The following is an 18252-nucleotide window of genomic DNA, read 5'->3' as shown; positions in this document are numbered from 1 at the left end:
CCTCCGTCTCAAGTGCTCCGAAAGGTCCTTCAATAAGCACTTTTGCTACGGGCAGACACACGCTATGAGCTTCTACGGCTTGCTTGATCCATGCGCACTCGCCCGTGAACATATCAGGTTCTACGTAAGAGGGGTGAACTACATCCATTGTAGCTGCGGAATCACGAAGCGCTCGGCACTCTTTCCCGTTCACGAGGAGGTCTCGCATGTAAGGCTCGAGAAGCTTCATGTTCTCGTCAGTGCTGCATAGTGACAAAAACACGACTTTTGTTTTTGTTTCTGGACACTGTGCCGAAAGGTGACCCGGCTTCTGGCACGTATAACACACGTGCGCTTGCCTCGTCTCGAACCGCTTTCTGCGTTCGGCTTCGGCCGCCGCCGTCTCCTTACGTTCGGTCGGACTGCTTTCACTCACATCCGCACTACCTGTGTGCTCCCTTGCTCTCATGGGCGTGAACTTCGGCCTCTCAAACTTGGAGCCAAATTCACCCTTTTGACCGTCCTTAGCTCCGCGAGCCCGACGCGTCGCAAACTCTTCGGCTAGCTCGGCGGCTTTAGCCACCGTACTCACGTCTGGCCTATTCAAGACCCAGTACCGCACATTCTCAGGTAACCAACTATAAAACTGTTCCAGCCCAAAACACTGCAGAACTTTCTCATGGTCACCAAACGCTTTCTCTTCTTTGAGCCACTCCTGCATGTTTGACATAAGCCTGTAGGCAAACTCTGTATATAACTCACTTCTGCCTTTCTCATTTTCCCGAAACTTCCGACGGAACGCCTCCGCTGACAGCCTGTACTTTTTTAGCAGACTCTATTTCACTTGGTCGAAATCCTCTGCCTCCTCTCTCTTCAAGCGAGCGACTACGTCGGCCGCCTCGCCGGGTAACAAAGTGAGCAAGCGTAGTGGCCACGTTTCCCAAAGGAACCCCTGCTTCTCGCACGTTCGCTCAATGTTAACCAGGAACAAACCAATGTCCTCTCCAAGCTTAAACGGCCGCATCAGGTCAGTCATTTTGAACGATACTCGTTCTCCTGCACCGTGTGCCTGAGTTCCATTACGAGCGCGTTCCATCTCTACCTCGAGACGCTTCATTTCTAAAGCGTGTTGACGGTTGCGCTCCTCTTTCTCTTTCCCTTTTTGCTCTTTACGTTCGCGCTCCTCTTTCTCTTTTTGCTCTTTACGTTCACGCTCCTCTTTCTCTTTTTGCTCTTTACGTTCACGCTCCTGTCTTTTTACCGTCTCCTTCTCCTCAATGGTCTCAAGGCATTCCGACAGCTCGTCATCCTCAGCTTCTAACTCAAGAATAGCCCTTAGCAGTTCTGGTTTTCTGAGTTTGTGTGAGACATCCAGACCCAACTGTCTTGCAAACTCCAGCAATTTCGGTTTGTGCAACGGCTTCCAATCCATGGCTGCTCTGAATGCTGCTTTCTCTACTGCCTACTATTGTCTTGCCGCAAACTAACCCGACAGCAACGACAACCGCAATTACCAGCTCTGTTTCTGACACTAACAAAAGCCTGGCAAAACTCAGAAGAAGAAAGTTCCGCACTCACCAAACCTCGCAGCCAAGAATTCAGTGCAGTCGTTCCACTGCAGGCAACCAGTCATCACACAGGGCTCGTTGCACTGCTCCCGGATGGTCGTTGTGCTGCTCAGCATACAGTCGACCGCATATCTTCGCTACTGGCCTCCGTTGTCGCGATCTCACCGCTGGCAACCAGTTGTTGCAAATGGGTCGCAAGTCCCAAGGGTAGCGTTGGCCTGGCAAAGGATGAGTCGACTGCTAACAGAACAACTTGTTTATTCTACATTGCAAAAGAGGGGCGGGTCAGGTCGACCGAAGTGGAGAAACGGGAGACCACGTTACTCGACTGAATAAATCGAAGCTTCTCTTGGCATCCGGGGGCAGCTGCTTTTATACTCTCGGAGTCGAGGGCAAGAAGGAATGGCTCGGAAGAGGCGCACATAATGGCGGCGCACGGACACGCTGTGACAAGAAGTGACGTATCCGCCGGGCCGGCGCCGGTCAGACCTCCTCGCTTCACAGTTGGGGAGCTCCTCTCCCCGGCTGCCGTGCTTTGACAAGCGTGGGCACCAACATGCACACACACACACACACGAAGACGCGTGACATTGAAACATGCCTGGACATGCTTAGCAGGAGGCGTTGGGACAGCGCTGAACTGGCCAAAATGTCCGCCGCTGTGAACGAAGCCCCGGCGTCCGTTGCATCCACGCCGGCTATACCGCACGTTGGAGGCGAAACGTAACACAATCCTGTTGAGGTGACGGTAGTCAACGCAGAAGCGCCACGAGTTGTCTTTTTTCTTTACTAAGACAACCGGTGATGCCCACAGGCTACTGGAAGGTTCAATGATGTCTTTGTCCATCATTCTGTCTACCTCTTTTTGTATGATGTCCCTTTTTGTTGCGGAGATACGATATGGCCGCCTATGAATGGGGCTGGCTTCACCGGTGTTGATGCGATGCGTGACAACAGATGTCTGGCCAAGTGGACGGTCGTCCAAATCAAAGATGTCCCGATAAGATGACAGGAGTTGACAAAGAGCTGCTGTTTGCTCGGAAGGAAGGTCAGGGGCGATCATCTTAGAAACATCGTCCGCAGGCATCGAGTATGGAGGAGTGGGTGACAGAGGTTCGTTGGATTCAGAGGTTAGAGAAGAAACCTCAAATTCTTGCAAAGGAGTGATATGCGCTACGGTGATACCGTGTGGCAGCACATGTGACGAAAATCCAAAATTGAGGATGGGCACGTGAGTGCAGTTTTCGCGGACCTGGATTAAGGTGTTCGGCAGAGCAATATTGCGCGACAAAACCAAGTCAGTAAGCGGCGACGTGACGTACTCGCCATCAGGTACGGTAGGACAGGGCGTCAGGAGGACATTTGTAGCCGCCTGTGGAGACAGCCTTGCAGACTCAGCAGAACATAAGCGGTGAGAAGCACAAGTTGTTGCATCGGCAGGAAGCGGCAGATCCAACTGTACGACACCTGCGGAGCAGTCAATTTGGGCAGAGTGTTCCGAAAGGAAGTCGAGGCCAAGAATTAGGTTGTGCGGACAGTGTTCAAGGACGATAAATAGAACAACAGTATAATGGCCCCCAATGGTCACACATGCTGTGCACATTCCAAGGACAGGTGAAGTACTCCCATTGGCGACTCGCACAGTGCCCAGTACGGCGGGTGTCAGAAACTTTCTAAGCCTTTGGCAGAGAGCAGCGCTCATAACTGAAAGCTACGGTCCTGTTTCAACGAGAGATCTAACAGGAACGCCATCAACTTCAATGTCCGGTATGTTTCCACATGTAGGCAGGGTCAACAGAGGATTTGTGGGCCGGGTTGGAGTTGCAGCTTCACCTCCAGGAGCTGCACCGCCTAGTTTCGGGAAGAGAAGCGACCGGTTGCAGAAGGGGACGAAGAGCGGTGAACGAGAGGCGAACGGGACCTACGACCTTGCGGAGACGGGGAGCGGCTGGATCTTGGTAAAGCACTGCCGGCGTTGATGTTCCTAGTCGGCGTATAGGGCGAGAAAGTACGATTGTCTGGTACTTGGCGGTAGCGACTCGGAGACGACCACCGAGGAGGCAACGACCAGTGGTTGCGGCAATGACTGGCGATGTGTCCAATACCGGAGCAATTAAAACAGATGGGTTTAACATCCGCTGTGTGCCAGCTGGCTGGATTGCGACGGAGTGGCGGAAAGTTTTGCGTCTGGGAGCGAGCGGCTGGAGAAATCTGGTTGGTGTTTGTATGGCGGACCGAGCAGAGAGATGGAATGCCCAAACTTGCTATTTCCTCCAGAACGACCGCTTGTGTATGGGAGATGGCGGGCACGCTTTTCCGACAGTCGGAACGAACTGGAGTCGGAGCCATAGCTCAAGTTCACGGCGAACGATGCGCGTGATATGTTCCGGTCCTGTGGGTTGAACGAACTGCAGCGGGTCTTCGCAAGAAGATGTCGCAGCGGTATTGGGCAATCGGTCTAAAGTTTGAGCAACCGGCGGCTCTTCGCTTGTTCGAAGCGCCGGCACTCCTTTATAATTGCATCCACAGTGGCACAATCCTTGCACATCAGGAGATTGAAGGCATCGTCTGCAATACCTTCCAGTATGGGACCAATCTTATCTGCCTCGGTCATGTTGTCATGAGCCTTGCGACAGAGGGCCAGCACATCCTATGTGTACATGACATAGGATTCTGTGGACGTCTGAGCGTGGCACGCAAGTTCTTTTTTTGCTGCCAGCTGACGACCGACAGGTCTGCCAAACAGGTCTCACATTTTTCTTTTTTTTTAAATATCCCAGCTCGTTAGGTCAGCTTCCTGTGTGTCGTACCATTGCGTCGCAGTTCCTCTTAGATAAAATATCACGTTTGCTAGCATCATTGTTGGATCCCGCCTGTTGTCGCACACTCGCTCGTGCCTCGTAAGCCAGTCCTCGACGTCGGCGTTGTCCGTGCCACAAAATGTCCCTGGGTCCCGCGGATGAGTGAGGATGATCGTTGGCGCGGGTGCTGAGGCGTTGTCGCTTGTGTCGGTTGATTTGCCATTGTGGTGGCAGGTAGACGACGTCCACTGCGAAGTTCCGTGATTATACCCCGCACCTTCCACCAAAATGTTGCAGGAAGAAACCAGGCCATGAGTGTAAAATGTATATGTACAACAGAGGTATATGACGTTCAGGCAACTGCCACACTTTGTCTCCCTCTAGTCCAATTCAACTTCTTCCTTCTCTTCACTGTAACAATATTATCGGGATCCGGGGTGCTGGAAGCCTTGAGCTCATCAGTAAGTTTGATAATTCGTTCGGCGGTAATTAGTACAGGATCCATTTGGACAAAGCTATAATCACATAGGGAGTTTGGGGGAAGTGAGGTTTCCAGAGTAAAAACAGAACTAAAGTAGGAGTTCATAACATCAGATTGCAATTCTGGAGAAACCAGGGATCCATCAGGATTAGTTGGAGGAAGGCTGGCAAGTGCATTGTTTTTTTGCGAAAGCAAGTTCCAGAATTTTTTAGGGTTATTGCAGAGTATGTTCAGCAGGTCCTGGTGATAGTTTTCTTTTTGAACGCTTTAATCCAATCCTATACTGGTGTAAGCACTCAAAGTAATTCCGCCATTTATCACTAGAATTTATTCTTTTAGCATCTCAATAGATGCTTCTTTCTTTTCAATAATCTAACGTCATTTGAGAACCAGGGTCTGTTGACATCACTGTATGCGTTTATGTGAAAGGAAACCCCAAGTTCATTGTTCATTTGTTCGTAATTTGCCTTGTTATAATCCCCGATAACCTTATGTTCAGCACCAGCAAATTTCAGTGGAATATCTATTGAGAACTGCAGTAAGTAGTAGTAGAACTTGAGTAGAACTGAAATTGAGAACTACAGTAACCATCAAGCCACACGACAGGGCTTATACTATGTGGCTCTGTTGCAAGAATAAGGCCTAATAAATATATTAGTGCTGCAAGTAGGCTCAGAAACAATCTGGGTAAGATTGGACTCTAAACACAGCTCATGAAATCACCTGAATCAATGCTCGATGAAGTCAAGCGAGATCAAATAATATCAGGGAAATTAAAATCCCCAAATAAGTAGGTTTTGTTAGTGGGAAACTTTTCAAGGGTCCTAGAAATACTTTTATGAAAATCAGACACAAACAGGCAGTCAGAGAAGGTGGGCGATAACAAATGCCTATCAGTAACTTTCCACTGGGTTAATCCCAACAGCTCGTTAAATGACGGCTTGGTAGGCTGCCAGATCCTTAGTACACAGTTGCTGCTACCGCTCGGATGCACGAGCCTGTTCTTGTGCCCGGGCTGCAGCATTGGCATGGCGTAGACAAGCTTGTTCCCGGTTCTGCTCACAGCATTGCAGCATCAAAAGCTGCCTGCTCCTCAGGAGTACATATTACCCATTTTGGAGCTGGAGAGAAACTGCTGCATGCCCGCTCGGCTGCGATGGAGAGCAACGACGTCACTACTGGCGCAGCTAATGCAACACCATGTAGATAGCACAAAGCTTTTTCACTCCGATCCATGATGTCATGTTACCTGGCCTGACTGCCATAGAATCTAATGGGGATGCTCCCGACTAGGCAATAGTGATTTTGACATCGCCGCTTTCATCACGCCAGCCTTGTCAATGAAAATTTCGGGCCAGGTAGCGTGACGTCATGGATCGAAGTAAACAGGCCTTGCGCTGTCTAGGTGGTGTTGGCTAATTGCACGCCTCTCTCTCTCTCTTTTTCGCGCATATGCGCATGGGGTTGTGCTGGAGGAGTTTTCGGTGTACAGGTGACCGACAGACGGACGGACGGACAGATGAATCGGCTAGCCATATACAGCTTTGCTATAAAAAGTCTGCTTCAACCAGTTACAATATTTTATCTTTTTCATTTAAATTACACAAACACCTCATTGAAATCGGCGCAATGATTGCTGAGAAAAACTCTTTCTCCTTTCCTCTATAGTATTTAGATCGGAGCTCCCAAGCTAAAGCTTCCTCTTAAGTCAAAATTTATTGCTTTGCTGTTGGATGTGGGACACAGCTAATAATGCAGCCTGTTGGGACAGGGCTCCACAGCGCTTAATGTTGTGTCTTTCCTACTGATTGCTTAATGTGAGCTGTTTTATTAGTCACTTGAGCCAATTGTGTACTGCTGCAGCAAGGAGGATAGTGCAGCTGCTAAGCTTGCAAGGCCTTGGCAGCCACTTTCAGCAAGTTTGTGGGCCTAGCAGCGAAGGGAGGACAAAATTGCTATGGGCATCCAGGTGCACTTGTAATGTGCCCTCCTGTATTTATGCATCTAAAAAACCAATCCGTCAATGGTTTCAGATGCCACCATCTGGTAGATGTGGTAACTGGTGGGTTTTTATAACCGAATGTCATAAACATCTGAGAACTACTCTGGAAGCAGTAAACATTTTCACACCTCAATCATTTTGTAAAAGCCTAGCTTGTTGATGCCTGGCTACTGTGTGCCTCATTAAAGTGTCATTTGTGCAGGCCCAGTAGCTTGTCACTTGGATGTTGCTCATTCGGTCATGTGGAATAAGCAATTTTACAAGTTAGGAAATTTCAGTGGTGGAGGTTTAGTGTGGAGCCCGCGGTTCCTGTGTTGAGTTCCTTTGTTTGAGTTCCAGTGGAAGCAACATTTTTTAAACGCTGAGTGGCTTTGCACTTCTGATGGACAGTGAATGTGCGCTAATCTGAAGTGTGATAACATTTTGAAGGCCCACTCAGCAAGATAAAACGGTTCCTTGTCAGAGCAGGAACTGACTGTTCTTGAGCCACACTTGACCCCTAGCTCCCTGTTAAAAAGCTTTGAATTTGGAGAGGTCGCCACTGGAAACTGATCCCTGAAACTCTGACACACAAGCCTTGTTGAGTGAATGATCAAGCTTTACCCGACATATCATTGGGCTGTGCGACGTTAAGAGGACTGGTGAGGGCCCACACAATGCTGAGTAATCGCCATCTCTACAGTAAAAGTCTTGTGAATAAAATAAATTACTATGGGTTAGGGTTTTGAAGTTGTAAAGATGTAGGCAGGCAACATTGATAAATCTCACAGCAATAACAAAAGGATACTGTCGTCAAATGTGTATTGAAAGCGAGTAAGTGCTGTAAACTCAAAGTGGTATGTGGCATTAAGTGAGCAGTGGAACAGGTCAGGATTCAGTATACTGTGACTTGAGTGCATAAGATGGTCAGGGATAAAACAGGCTGGGGGACATGCGTTTCTGAAGTATAGTAGAGGAGATTTAAGACTGGAAATTGGGGCTAGTTGGATTATATTTGTGATGGTTATGCACTTGTTTATCCATCCTTTGTCTTAGAGCTGAGCTGAGGTTGTTAATTCGAGTAGATGAGGTCTATTGCTAGATTTAATGGAAAGGAATTGGCTGCAAATAATGCATTCCTTTTTTTAATGTAGATGTGTATTCAGTAATGTGCATTGGAAAAGTGCAACTGGGGAAACATTAAATAGATTTCATTCCCTTTACCATTCCCAGCATTGTGCAGAATAAAGAAATGCCAAGTAGGGTAAAAGAAAGTGATGAAAGGATAGTGAGGGGCAGTATGGTTTAGTTGGCAAGAAACTGGCCAACCTGTCAGCAGAGGTGGGAAAAAGCTGCGAGTTTTGGGTGCTGCTCACAAGCAGCTATTGAGTCTTTGTAACAAGAGAATGATAGATCTTATTCTCTCCCTCTTTTACAATGCTAGAATGTCTTGTTGGGGCTGTGAAATTCAGCGTGCTAAAGCTTAGCATTCACTGGCAGCTGCACTTGTTTTACAGTTTCCTTGAATGGCTACTGGCTGCGCAGTACAGCAGATAGCCAGGACACAGAATGATGAGACTGGCACTGCACATTCAACTTGCATTTTAGCAGAACCAAAATGTGTACCTGTGCATGCGATGAAGTGTGGAAAAAAACAGTCAAAACCCTGCAGTTCCTGAATTAAAAAAAATATATTTAAGAAATTGGCAAGCTTCAGTGATTCCTCTAGCACTGCGCTCATTTACTGTGGCAAGAGTATGTTTTCAAAGTGGCCACCTCCATCTTTTGAAGAACAACTTTTTGTGTTGCTTGTGGCATTGTTCGTGTGTGCCACAGTATAGCCTGTTCTGGCCTCTGAAATATGTGCACAGAGGGTGCCACTCTGCGTGATGCCAGTAAAATTGATTACGAAGAACGACTGAGGAATATGGAAGAAAGTAAATGGGCTGGGAGCGTGTCCAGGTATCTGTACAGGAAAAACATTGATTCACAGTGGAGAAGAACTAGGAAGCTTACCAGCAAGTATGCGGCCTGTAGGGTGGGCAACACAGCAACAAAGGACGTCAAGCAGAAAGTCAGAGAGGCTGAAATAATCTCATTGGTGGTGGTAATGGAAAAGAAACCAGCCATGAGTAACTACTTAAGAGGAAAAAACGAAATCAGGAAAGAAACAATTTATGATAACTCAAAGGGAAGCTCATTACTTTTCGAAGCGAAATAGGGATGCCTTAGAACATACAACTATAAAGTGAGATATAAGAAGGGAGAAGCATGTGCTTGCTCCGGTAAAGCTAGGGAAATGATGGAGCAAATTTTATTAGAATGTGAAGATATTTGCCCAGTGGTTGATTTAGGTACCACTGGCCTCCTTGAAGCCCTTTGTTTCAATGAGAGCAGGGGAAGTAAACATGTCTGCAGTAGAGATTAGTAAGGGGTGATTGGGAGATTGGCGGACTAAAAGTAGGGAAATGACAAAAAACGGAGACGTACAAAAACAAAGTTCACAATTGGGGGTCATACAGTTTGGTTAGGCAAATTCATAGTGGTTTTTAAAGCAGAGCTTTTTTTGCCTTTTCCTTCGACTTTCTTACTGCTGCTGCTGCTGTGGGCTGCTGTGGGCTGCTGCTGTCATACACACCGTGTGCATAGGGGGGGTTCAGAGCCTGTGTATAGATGACAGTTGCAAGTAAGAGAGCAAAGGAGACGGGAGAAACTCGTTTTCACCCCACTGCGTCGAACGTGCACAATACCCTCTGGAGCTCCCTGGCCCTCACCACATTAGCTGCTTGAAAGCTGTAATTATCCGTGGCTCCCCTCAGAAGCATTGCAGAAACTGCTTCCTTTTCTACTAACTTGCCCCGATGCAAGGCCAGAGGGGAAACAGAACTGTAGAGAGGAGAAGAGAGGGAGGAGGAGAGGCTCTTACCGTACAAGAGAGGGGGAGGTGATGTGAGAAGGCAAGGAAACCCGACTACTGTAGGGCAGCGGTTGCAGGGACACAGGATAAGCTTAAGTTCAAGGTACAGTACAGTGCGTTGCTGCTATTTCTGAAAAATAAACGCCATGCAAATATGTCAAGCGGGCAACTTATGCAGGGTGTGCAGAAGCCAAAGCCACATTATTTAAAGCATACCGCAGAGTCCAGGAGACACTATGGAAGTGGTCGACCATCAAATCAACACTTCTGTGGCCGCCGCGTCAGCTTTGCAGCTGTGGCATTGCTAGAGGTTGTGCATTTGATCCCAATTGCAGCAGCTGCAGTTCGATGGATATCCACATATATGATGGATGCTATGAGCGTCCCCTTTGGAAAGGGGCGGTGGGTTGCTCCACCAAGCTCTTGCTATTATACTGCCTAATGTCCTATCTAGGTTAAAACGCAAAACAAAAGAAAAAAGAAGAAAAGAAATTATGCAGATCCCACACACTATGGGAATCAATGTAAGCGAAGCTTTCTGTGCTGGATGCTTTGATTGACAATAATTAGCAGTGACGTTGATGGCTGAAGCATAATTTCTTCAATGTTTAAGCTAACATGAGAGTGGTGAGTTGATGTTAAATGTTACCTAGCATGGACCACTTCTGTTTGTCTGTGTGGTACACAAAACACACAGGGAGAAATGTTTGCTTCAGGTGTTGATGTGCACCATAGTTTATAACCTCCGAGAGGGTTGAGGGTGAAATAGAAAACGCATGTGCACTTAGGTTGGGAAATGTTAAAGGGCATCACGGTGTCAAAATTAATCCGGAGTCCACCACTACGGCATGCCTCATACCTAATCCGAGTGTGGTTTTGGCATGTACAGGCCCATAATCCAATTCAAGTTTAATACTTCTGCCACAATGTGATGTGCCATGTGAGGCAATCACAATGCTCAACCCTCTCGGAGGTTATAAACTATGGTGCACATCAACACCTGAAGCAAACATTTCTCCCTGTGTGTTTTGTGTACCACACAGACAAACAGCAGTGGTCCATGCTAGGTAACGTTTAACATCAACTCACCACTCTCATGTTAGCTTAAACATTGAAGAAATTATGCTTCAGCCGTCAACGTCACTGCTAATTATTGTCAGTCAAAGCATCCAGCACAGAAAGCTTCGCTTACATTGATTCCCATAGTGTGTGGGATCTGCATAATTTTTCTTCTTTTTTCTTTTGTTTTGCGTTTTAACCTAGATAGGACATTAGGCAGTATAATAGCAAGAGCTTGGTGGAGCAACCCACCGCCCCTTTCCAAAGGGGACGCTCATAGCATCCATCATTCCGTCCATTCATTTAGAAACTTTGCACGAGTTATCAAGACAGAACATTTCCTTTGCTCGTAAAAATGAAATACTTGAGAGAAGACAACACAGCAGGAATGGTGCTGTTGTGTTGTTCTCTCCTCTGTTATTTCTTTTCCTATAAAGCACTGGAAATGTCAGATCTCTAGCTTTCAAGTAGACCAGCACTGGTTAAAGGGCTAGTTAAGGCATTATCTCTTTTGTGGCCATTGGGAAATACTCTTTTCACATGCTATATGTGTAAAACGAGGCTTTTGGAAGTATTATCTCCACTACAGGACCGTGTCACCAACTTACAGAATCTTTGCAAAATTTTTCAGGTGTTTTGGTACCCTCCGTTGCCACAGAAATTTATCTACAGCACTTCCTGCCCTTTGAGCCAATCTCAGCGATGTCATCTCATTATGTTGCATGAAATGCAGCTTCAGGAGGTGCGAACAAGCTTTGAATAAAGGTCGTTAGAGAAATAGCATTTTTCATTTGATTTTTTCTGCGAGTATGTTGTGTTGTGGATATGTGTTGGCATTGCAGCCTGGAGTGTAGCAGAAAAGTGGATGCAATATATTTGGCAAGGCACTGCTGTGCCATTTGGTTGCTGCGTATGAGACAGCGATGGAAAGTGAAGAGGTTTGCAGTTTTTTCTTGTCTTGCTTTCTGTGTCACAGGAAAGCATCCCAATTGTTCTGTGGTTTCTGAAGCAATAGAAAAGAACAAGTCCTTCTTTTTTTCTTGGGCTTTTCTTTTGGGGAGTAGGAAGAATACTTTTCACTTCTTCAAAAAAAAATATAAAATTTTCCCAGGGAACATTCGCGCCCATTTCTTGTGGGAAAACCACATCAGTAGACTCCAGACAAATTTGCCTGTTAAAGGGCATTAAACCAAGCCGGAACTTGGCACGATATTACAGCGAAGTCTACATACCTGCAGACTTCATACCTGCTACTGAAGCATTGGTGGCAGGTATGAGGAAAGGAGACGGCTGTGTGTCTCGTCCGTGTTCCCATCTGTTGGCACTGCTGGTTGCCATTCATGAAAAATGTGCAACAAAGGGCTGTGATGTTCCTCTGGTGTACATTCTTCTGATGTGCTCTTTCTTGTTTCTGATCCTCTTGTGTCACTGTGTTTAGCATTCTGCTGTACTGTGATGGAGTGGAGCTGACATTCGAGGGTCCGGATGCCCACCAGTTCCATGGCACCAGGAAGGGGCGCATCTACCTCACCACGCACCGGGTGAGTGCCACCTGGTGTTGGCGCTGGCTGCTGCTTCTTGTCCCTAATTTCCTGTGTTCAGACGGACCACCTTCACTGTGCTTCTGACTTTCAGTTTAACGAGGCTGGTAGGTGAGCTTGTTGAATGACATTCATCGTTTGTACTTCTATAGCTCACAGAAAAAGATGAGAAATAGTGATACTGCAGGACAAGGCACTTACTCTCAGCTGATTTGATAGTACAAGTTCGACGTAAATGCATGTAGAAATAATTGTGCATGAGGAACAAATTCTAAAGAAAGTTTGATAATTCATTGTAAAGAAAGCTTCAAACCAAAAGCCATACTTGCACGTGTTGACAACCAATAAGTGCAAATTTCTTAACCCTTTTAGGGTTGATTTCTTTTTGCCAGATGTGACTCCTCAGGGTCTTAATTTTTTATTGCAGATTTAAAATCTTGAGACTGACCTACATAGAAAAAGACAATTTTTTTAGTCACCATAAAGTGACAAAATACATATTTTCTGCAGGTAAACATGCATTGTTTATTCATGAATATAGATGGATTTCCATAAGTACTTAATATAAGAATACAAAATTGCGTACACTGAAGTAGATATACAGTATTTTCATTCGGCACTTCGGCTAGTAGTCCGCATTGGGGAATTGACGCTCTACTCACTTTCAGCAGAGCAGGCAGCGCACACGCCCATGGCATAATAGAACCGTGTATGTGAGCGCGTGCGAAAAAGCTTGATGGTTGTCAGCCCTTAAGAAAAACCAAATGAGTCAGAAACCTGCAGTAAACTGTATTTATTGCAATAATCCTTCGTTCTTTCGTCGAGGAGGGGCAATCAGTTCTCTCGAGCTGAAAACACAGGCACAGCAGATTGTTTGTACACGGCAGCATTATTAGTGCCCGCTTATGAACAGATGTAATCGCACCCCTGTGAGCAGTAGATAGGCGAGCATCTAGCAGTAACCCTTTGAGAGATTAGAAACCAGATAGACAACACTTTTTAGGAGTGCAACGAATGTAACAGTTCACGAGACTAAACCAGGACTAACCGCCACGCGCCTACGCGGATACGCGAGTGGTTGCTGAAATGTCAGTGTAAAGAAGCCATGGAAGAAAAACCAAGGCCGCTATTTTGTAGTGACGTCCTTTCCCAATTCTATGCCTTTCGGCACCTTTTACGTTTGGAACTAGCCCTGTTCTATGCTCCACCCGGGGCGTGTGTGTACAATTGCTAGTAGGTACAGCGGGGTGTGGTGCTTGCGGAGACGCCAGACGTGTGCGTGCATGTGCAAGAGCGGGTGCGAGAGAGGAAACGTGGAGACTATTGCTCCTTGAATGCATGACTCTGCCTAGGTACTACGGAGGAGTTTCCTAGCGCATGTTGTATGTGTTTGTCCCTAGGCGTGCCGGCAGAAGTTGCGGGGCGTGGTAGTGCTGAACTTAGCATCGCAAGTTGGCGGCTGAACGTAATTATATTTATTCATTTATATTTATTTATGAATTGAAACAATGTGTAATTATTTCAAATTATTCCCCACAGAGGTATCTGCGTCAGCAGGCATTTGGTGTGTTGCAACACCACATACCCGAGCACACTAGGCTTGGCCCCTCCCGCGTGTAGCCGTGCGCAGCTTAGTCACGGCTGGGGAAAGGGGGATCCTGGGGGTTGAGCCGATGCTGGGTGTTTGGACCTTTAAGGCCCCCTGGCGGAGGCAACATGCCCCTTTGGCCTCTGCTTCACATAGACAGCACCTCCAGAATGACCCACCTGGGGGAAATCTGCAGTTGTCTTTTCCTGTCTCTCTCTCCTCAAATATTCGTCTTTCTCTCTCCCTTTTTGACCTTTCCTGTCTTCTTCTTACTTCATTTTACTTCGTTTCTCCATGGCGGCAAGGGTTAACCTTGTGTGGCTATCCTACCTTGGGTACACCATATTTGGTTATAGTGATGGCGTACGGCTGGTGTCGTGCAAGCTTGTTCACAAGCTCTGCTGCGTCCCCTCATTTGGCTCCGTGGTGGGCAGTCGGCGCTGTTGCCGAACATACACATTTTTTATGGCAGCGCAAACCTCTGTTGCCTATGATCGGCGTCTGAAAAGATGCCGCACCAAAGTACCGTTCTAGTTCTCCATTCAAACCAATGCTCCACCCTTCCCCAAGTACTATGTAATCCACAGCAAAAGCAACGTGCTAGTAAGAAAGCTCTCTCCATTCCTTGTAGCCAAGTGCCTAAAAGAAAAAATCGGACCGACATACAAAGCCTCCAAAATGTCTAGCGGGGACCTCCTCCTTAAACTAAATGATAAAGATCAAGCAGAGAAGCTCTCTGACCTTATCAGTATTGGCGACGCGACAGTGACAGTGTAAGCCCACAGAACACTTAATACAAGCAGGGGAGTGATATCTGAAGAAGGCTTTATTCGCTTGAGGGTTTCCTTAAGGGTTTCCAAGAACAAAATGTGACAAAAGTACAAAGAATTGTCATCCGCAGAAATGACCAAGAAATCCCCACCAAACATGTTATACTCACCTTCGGAACAAGCGTAATGCCTACTTCACTCGATGCAAATTATGTTAAAGTCAATGTGAGACCAGATATCCCGAACCCCAGACGATGTTTCAAGTGCCAAAGGTTCAGACATGCTTCACATGCATGACGAGGCCAAACAACCTGTGCTAAATGCAGCTCCAAATGATCACCAATCTGACAACTGCACCTCTTTGCCACATTGAGTTAACTGCAAAGGAGATCATCCAGCTTACTCGCAGTCTTGCCCTTGTTGGAAAAAAGAAAAAGAAGTAATTGTACTAACTGTTAAGGAAAAAATTTTGTTCTATGAAGCATGAAACCGATTGTCATACCTTTCGCGAAGAAGTTATGCCGATGTGACACAGGTGGGGGCAGTGTCACAGAGGCCTCGGGAGTCCTCCGAGCCCGGTATAGTGGTCTCGCAGTGACCCTTCCCGCCCCTTAGGTAGAAGCAGCCAACGCTGCTCCATCCTCTTCAAAGGCCCTGCAGACACCAGTCCTGCAGGGCCCTAAGATCAAGCAAACTCTAAGGCCCGAAACACGTGTCTCGGCGCCAAACTCTCAGTCCTCCAGCGCCTCAGAGAGAGCGATGGAGGTCGACGCAGAAACTCTGGTGTCATCGACACTGAAGGACAAGCGCTCTCTAGCACGCGAAACGAGGGACAAAGTCCCAGTAGCCACTCTAAATAAAAAAGCAATAACCTAAAGGTTATCGCTCCTTTGTGTTAGCCTTTTTAAATCCGTCACCTAACATCTTACCTCTTATTCTTTCCGTAGTGCCATTTCTTACCTTTCAATTTCAAAATGGCTTTTATTGTCCATTGGAACTGTAGAGGTCTCATGCACATTCTAGGGGACATCAAAGACATTAACAGCTTCTCACCAGTTGCAGTGTGTTTCCAGGAAACGAATCTCAGTCCAAAAAATAGTCAAGTTCTCAAACGTTTCACCGTTGTCCGAAGGGACCGCAAATGTTCCAGCCGTTGTCAGGTGGAGTGACTATAGTCGTGCAGGGCAGCACTCCTACCCGAAATGTCCAATTGAATACTTCTGTAGAGGTTGTAGCTGTCACCATTCTATCTTACAAAACCATCACCATTTGCTCACTGTCTATTCCACCCCACACAAATTTCACTACTAAACAGTTAGAAAATTTAACAGATCAATTACCGGAACGACTTGTTTTAGTAGGGGATTTTAATGCTCATTCTACTCTTAGGGGCAGTGTCAAAACTGGCGAAAGAGGACGGCTGGTTGAAGATTCTATTTTATCCAATGATATCTGCCTTTTAAATTCAGGTGCCCCAACCTACTTCTCACCAACTTTCCATATTTTTAGTTGTTTAGATTTAGCTTCTTGCTCACCATCTCTTTTTAATGATCTTAAACGGGAAGCCCTCGACACATCATATGGTAGTGATCACTTACCTGCAGTCATTAAACTCTTGTCGTCACCACGAATCTTAAACATTAGGCCACGCCAATGGAAATTACAGCTCGCTAACTGGCCGATTTTTACGGAGAACTCGAAACTGGAAGATGATTTTCGCTAGACCTAAGTGTTCATGAACTTAACAAAAAATTCACTGAGGTCCTAATCTCAGCGGCAGAAATGGCGATACCCCACTCATCGGGTATTGTGCACAAAAAGCTGAACCCCTGGTGAACGAAGGAGTGCACCGACGCTAAAAAAGAACAAAATGAGGCCTGGGGAATCCTGCAGAGGTACCCCAACTATAGCAACCTCTTAAACTTCAAACAAGCCAAAGCACGATTCATTCGAAGACAAGCTGAAGAATCATCATGGCAAAAATATGTATCTTCAATTATTGTAGAGTCACATCGAAATGAATGTGGGACCAGGTGAGGAAATTCAGAGGAGAGTACTCATCTTACATAATACCACCACTTACATGTCCAGGCACACAAACAACACTACAGGACCAGGTCAACTTATTAGGTGAACAATTTTACATCTCCAGCTCAGCAGACTGTTAAAATACATTCTTAAAATATAAAGAGTCTGCAGAGAAACAGAGACTGCCCACCACTGGGGTTTCAGCTGAAATGTATAAGAACCCCCTCACAATACATGAATTGAACAGAGTTCTTTCTGCCTGTAAAAAAACGACAACAGGTCTTCAGTGTGTCCACTACACAATGCTGGCACACCTATCTCAAGCATCAGTAGGGGCACTTCTTAAATTTTTCAACAAGATATGGAAGTCTGGGGTAATGCCTACAGATTTGAAAAATGCGGTAGTAGTACCTTTTCTAAAGTCTGGTAAACCCGCAACATCCCCTAGCAGCTATAGACCCATTGCATTAACAAGCTGTCTAGCCAAATCCTGTGAGAGCGTCATGAACCTAAGACTCACATTCATCCTTGAAACAAGAAGCCTAATAGACATGCACCAGTGCGGATACAAGAAGGGCTGCTGCACCACTGACCATCTTGTGCGACTAGGACATGAAATACATGACGCGTTTCTACACCAAAAATACTCTCGTGCTCTTCTTCGATTTAGAAAAGGCGTATGATACCACGTGGCGATATGGAATCTTGAGACCTAGTTGACCAGGGAATTCGTGGCAGAATGCTAAATTATCTATGTGATTTCATGTCAAATAGAATGTTTCAAGTACATCTCGGCACAATACTTTCACGCACAATTACACAAGAAAATGGCGTTCCACATGGTTGCGTTCTTTGCACGACACTCTTCACAGTCAAAATGAACTCTGTTAATAAGATCATCTCATCCTCTGTTATGCACTCATTATATGTTGATGATTTGCAAGTGGCTTGCCGTGCTTCAAATTTACCCACCTGCGAAAGATAACTACAAATAACGATAAATAATCACGCAATGGGCTGACAAAAATCATTTCCGTTTTTCAACAAACAAAACTGATACAGTTCTCCGAGAAACGAGGGTTACACCGCACTCCAGTTCTTACGTTGCATGGTACGATGCTGCTGGTCAAAGAAGACCACAAATTTTTAAGCGTAACTTTTGACACAAAACTACTTAATTTCCTGGCCCACACTAACGCAACTAAAATTAAAGCAAATGAAGCACTAAATATCATTAAGGTTCTATCGCACAAGCACTGGGAATCTGACCGAACATGTCTACAGTCACCGACCGTTTATTCGGACCTCACGGGGACTGCGGAAATGTCCGAATAAACAGGTGTCCGAAAAAGCAGATTAAGAAAAAAAAATTAAATCCTTTATTTCCACGCACTTATTCAGGCTCGGCAGTAGGCTTGAAGAAATCGTGAATGCGCGGTAGCACGCTGTTCCGTTTACGCGCAATCAGATATGCCTGAATCTCGGAGAGGGTCGTACGGTCACTATAGGCGGCTGAAAGCACAGTCACTGCTTGTACAC

The 18252-nt window shown here is 46.2% G+C and overlaps 1 protein-coding gene across 2 annotated transcripts in view; it reads left to right on the top strand.

The window, feature by feature from the left end:
* The window catches only part of LOC142590710 (WW domain-binding protein 2-like), a 154519-nt gene that overhangs the window by 27726 nt on the left and 108541 nt on the right, over nucleotides 1-18252 (top strand). For both annotated transcript variants that reach the window (XM_075703128.1, XM_075703127.1), the window contains exon 2: nucleotides 12225-12327. In XM_075703128.1, coding sequence (XP_075559243.1) covers nucleotides 12225-12327 — 103 coding nt within the window. The remainder of the gene's footprint in view (nucleotides 1-12224; nucleotides 12328-18252) is intronic.

This window comes from Dermacentor variabilis, chromosome 8 (genome assembly GCF_050947875.1).
Source record: "Dermacentor variabilis isolate Ectoservices chromosome 8, ASM5094787v1, whole genome shotgun sequence".
NCBI lineage: Eukaryota > Metazoa > Arthropoda > Arachnida > Ixodida > Ixodidae > Dermacentor > Dermacentor variabilis.
The sequence above is the reverse complement of the archived record's forward strand: the minus strand, read 5'-3'. Positions and strand labels throughout refer to the sequence as shown.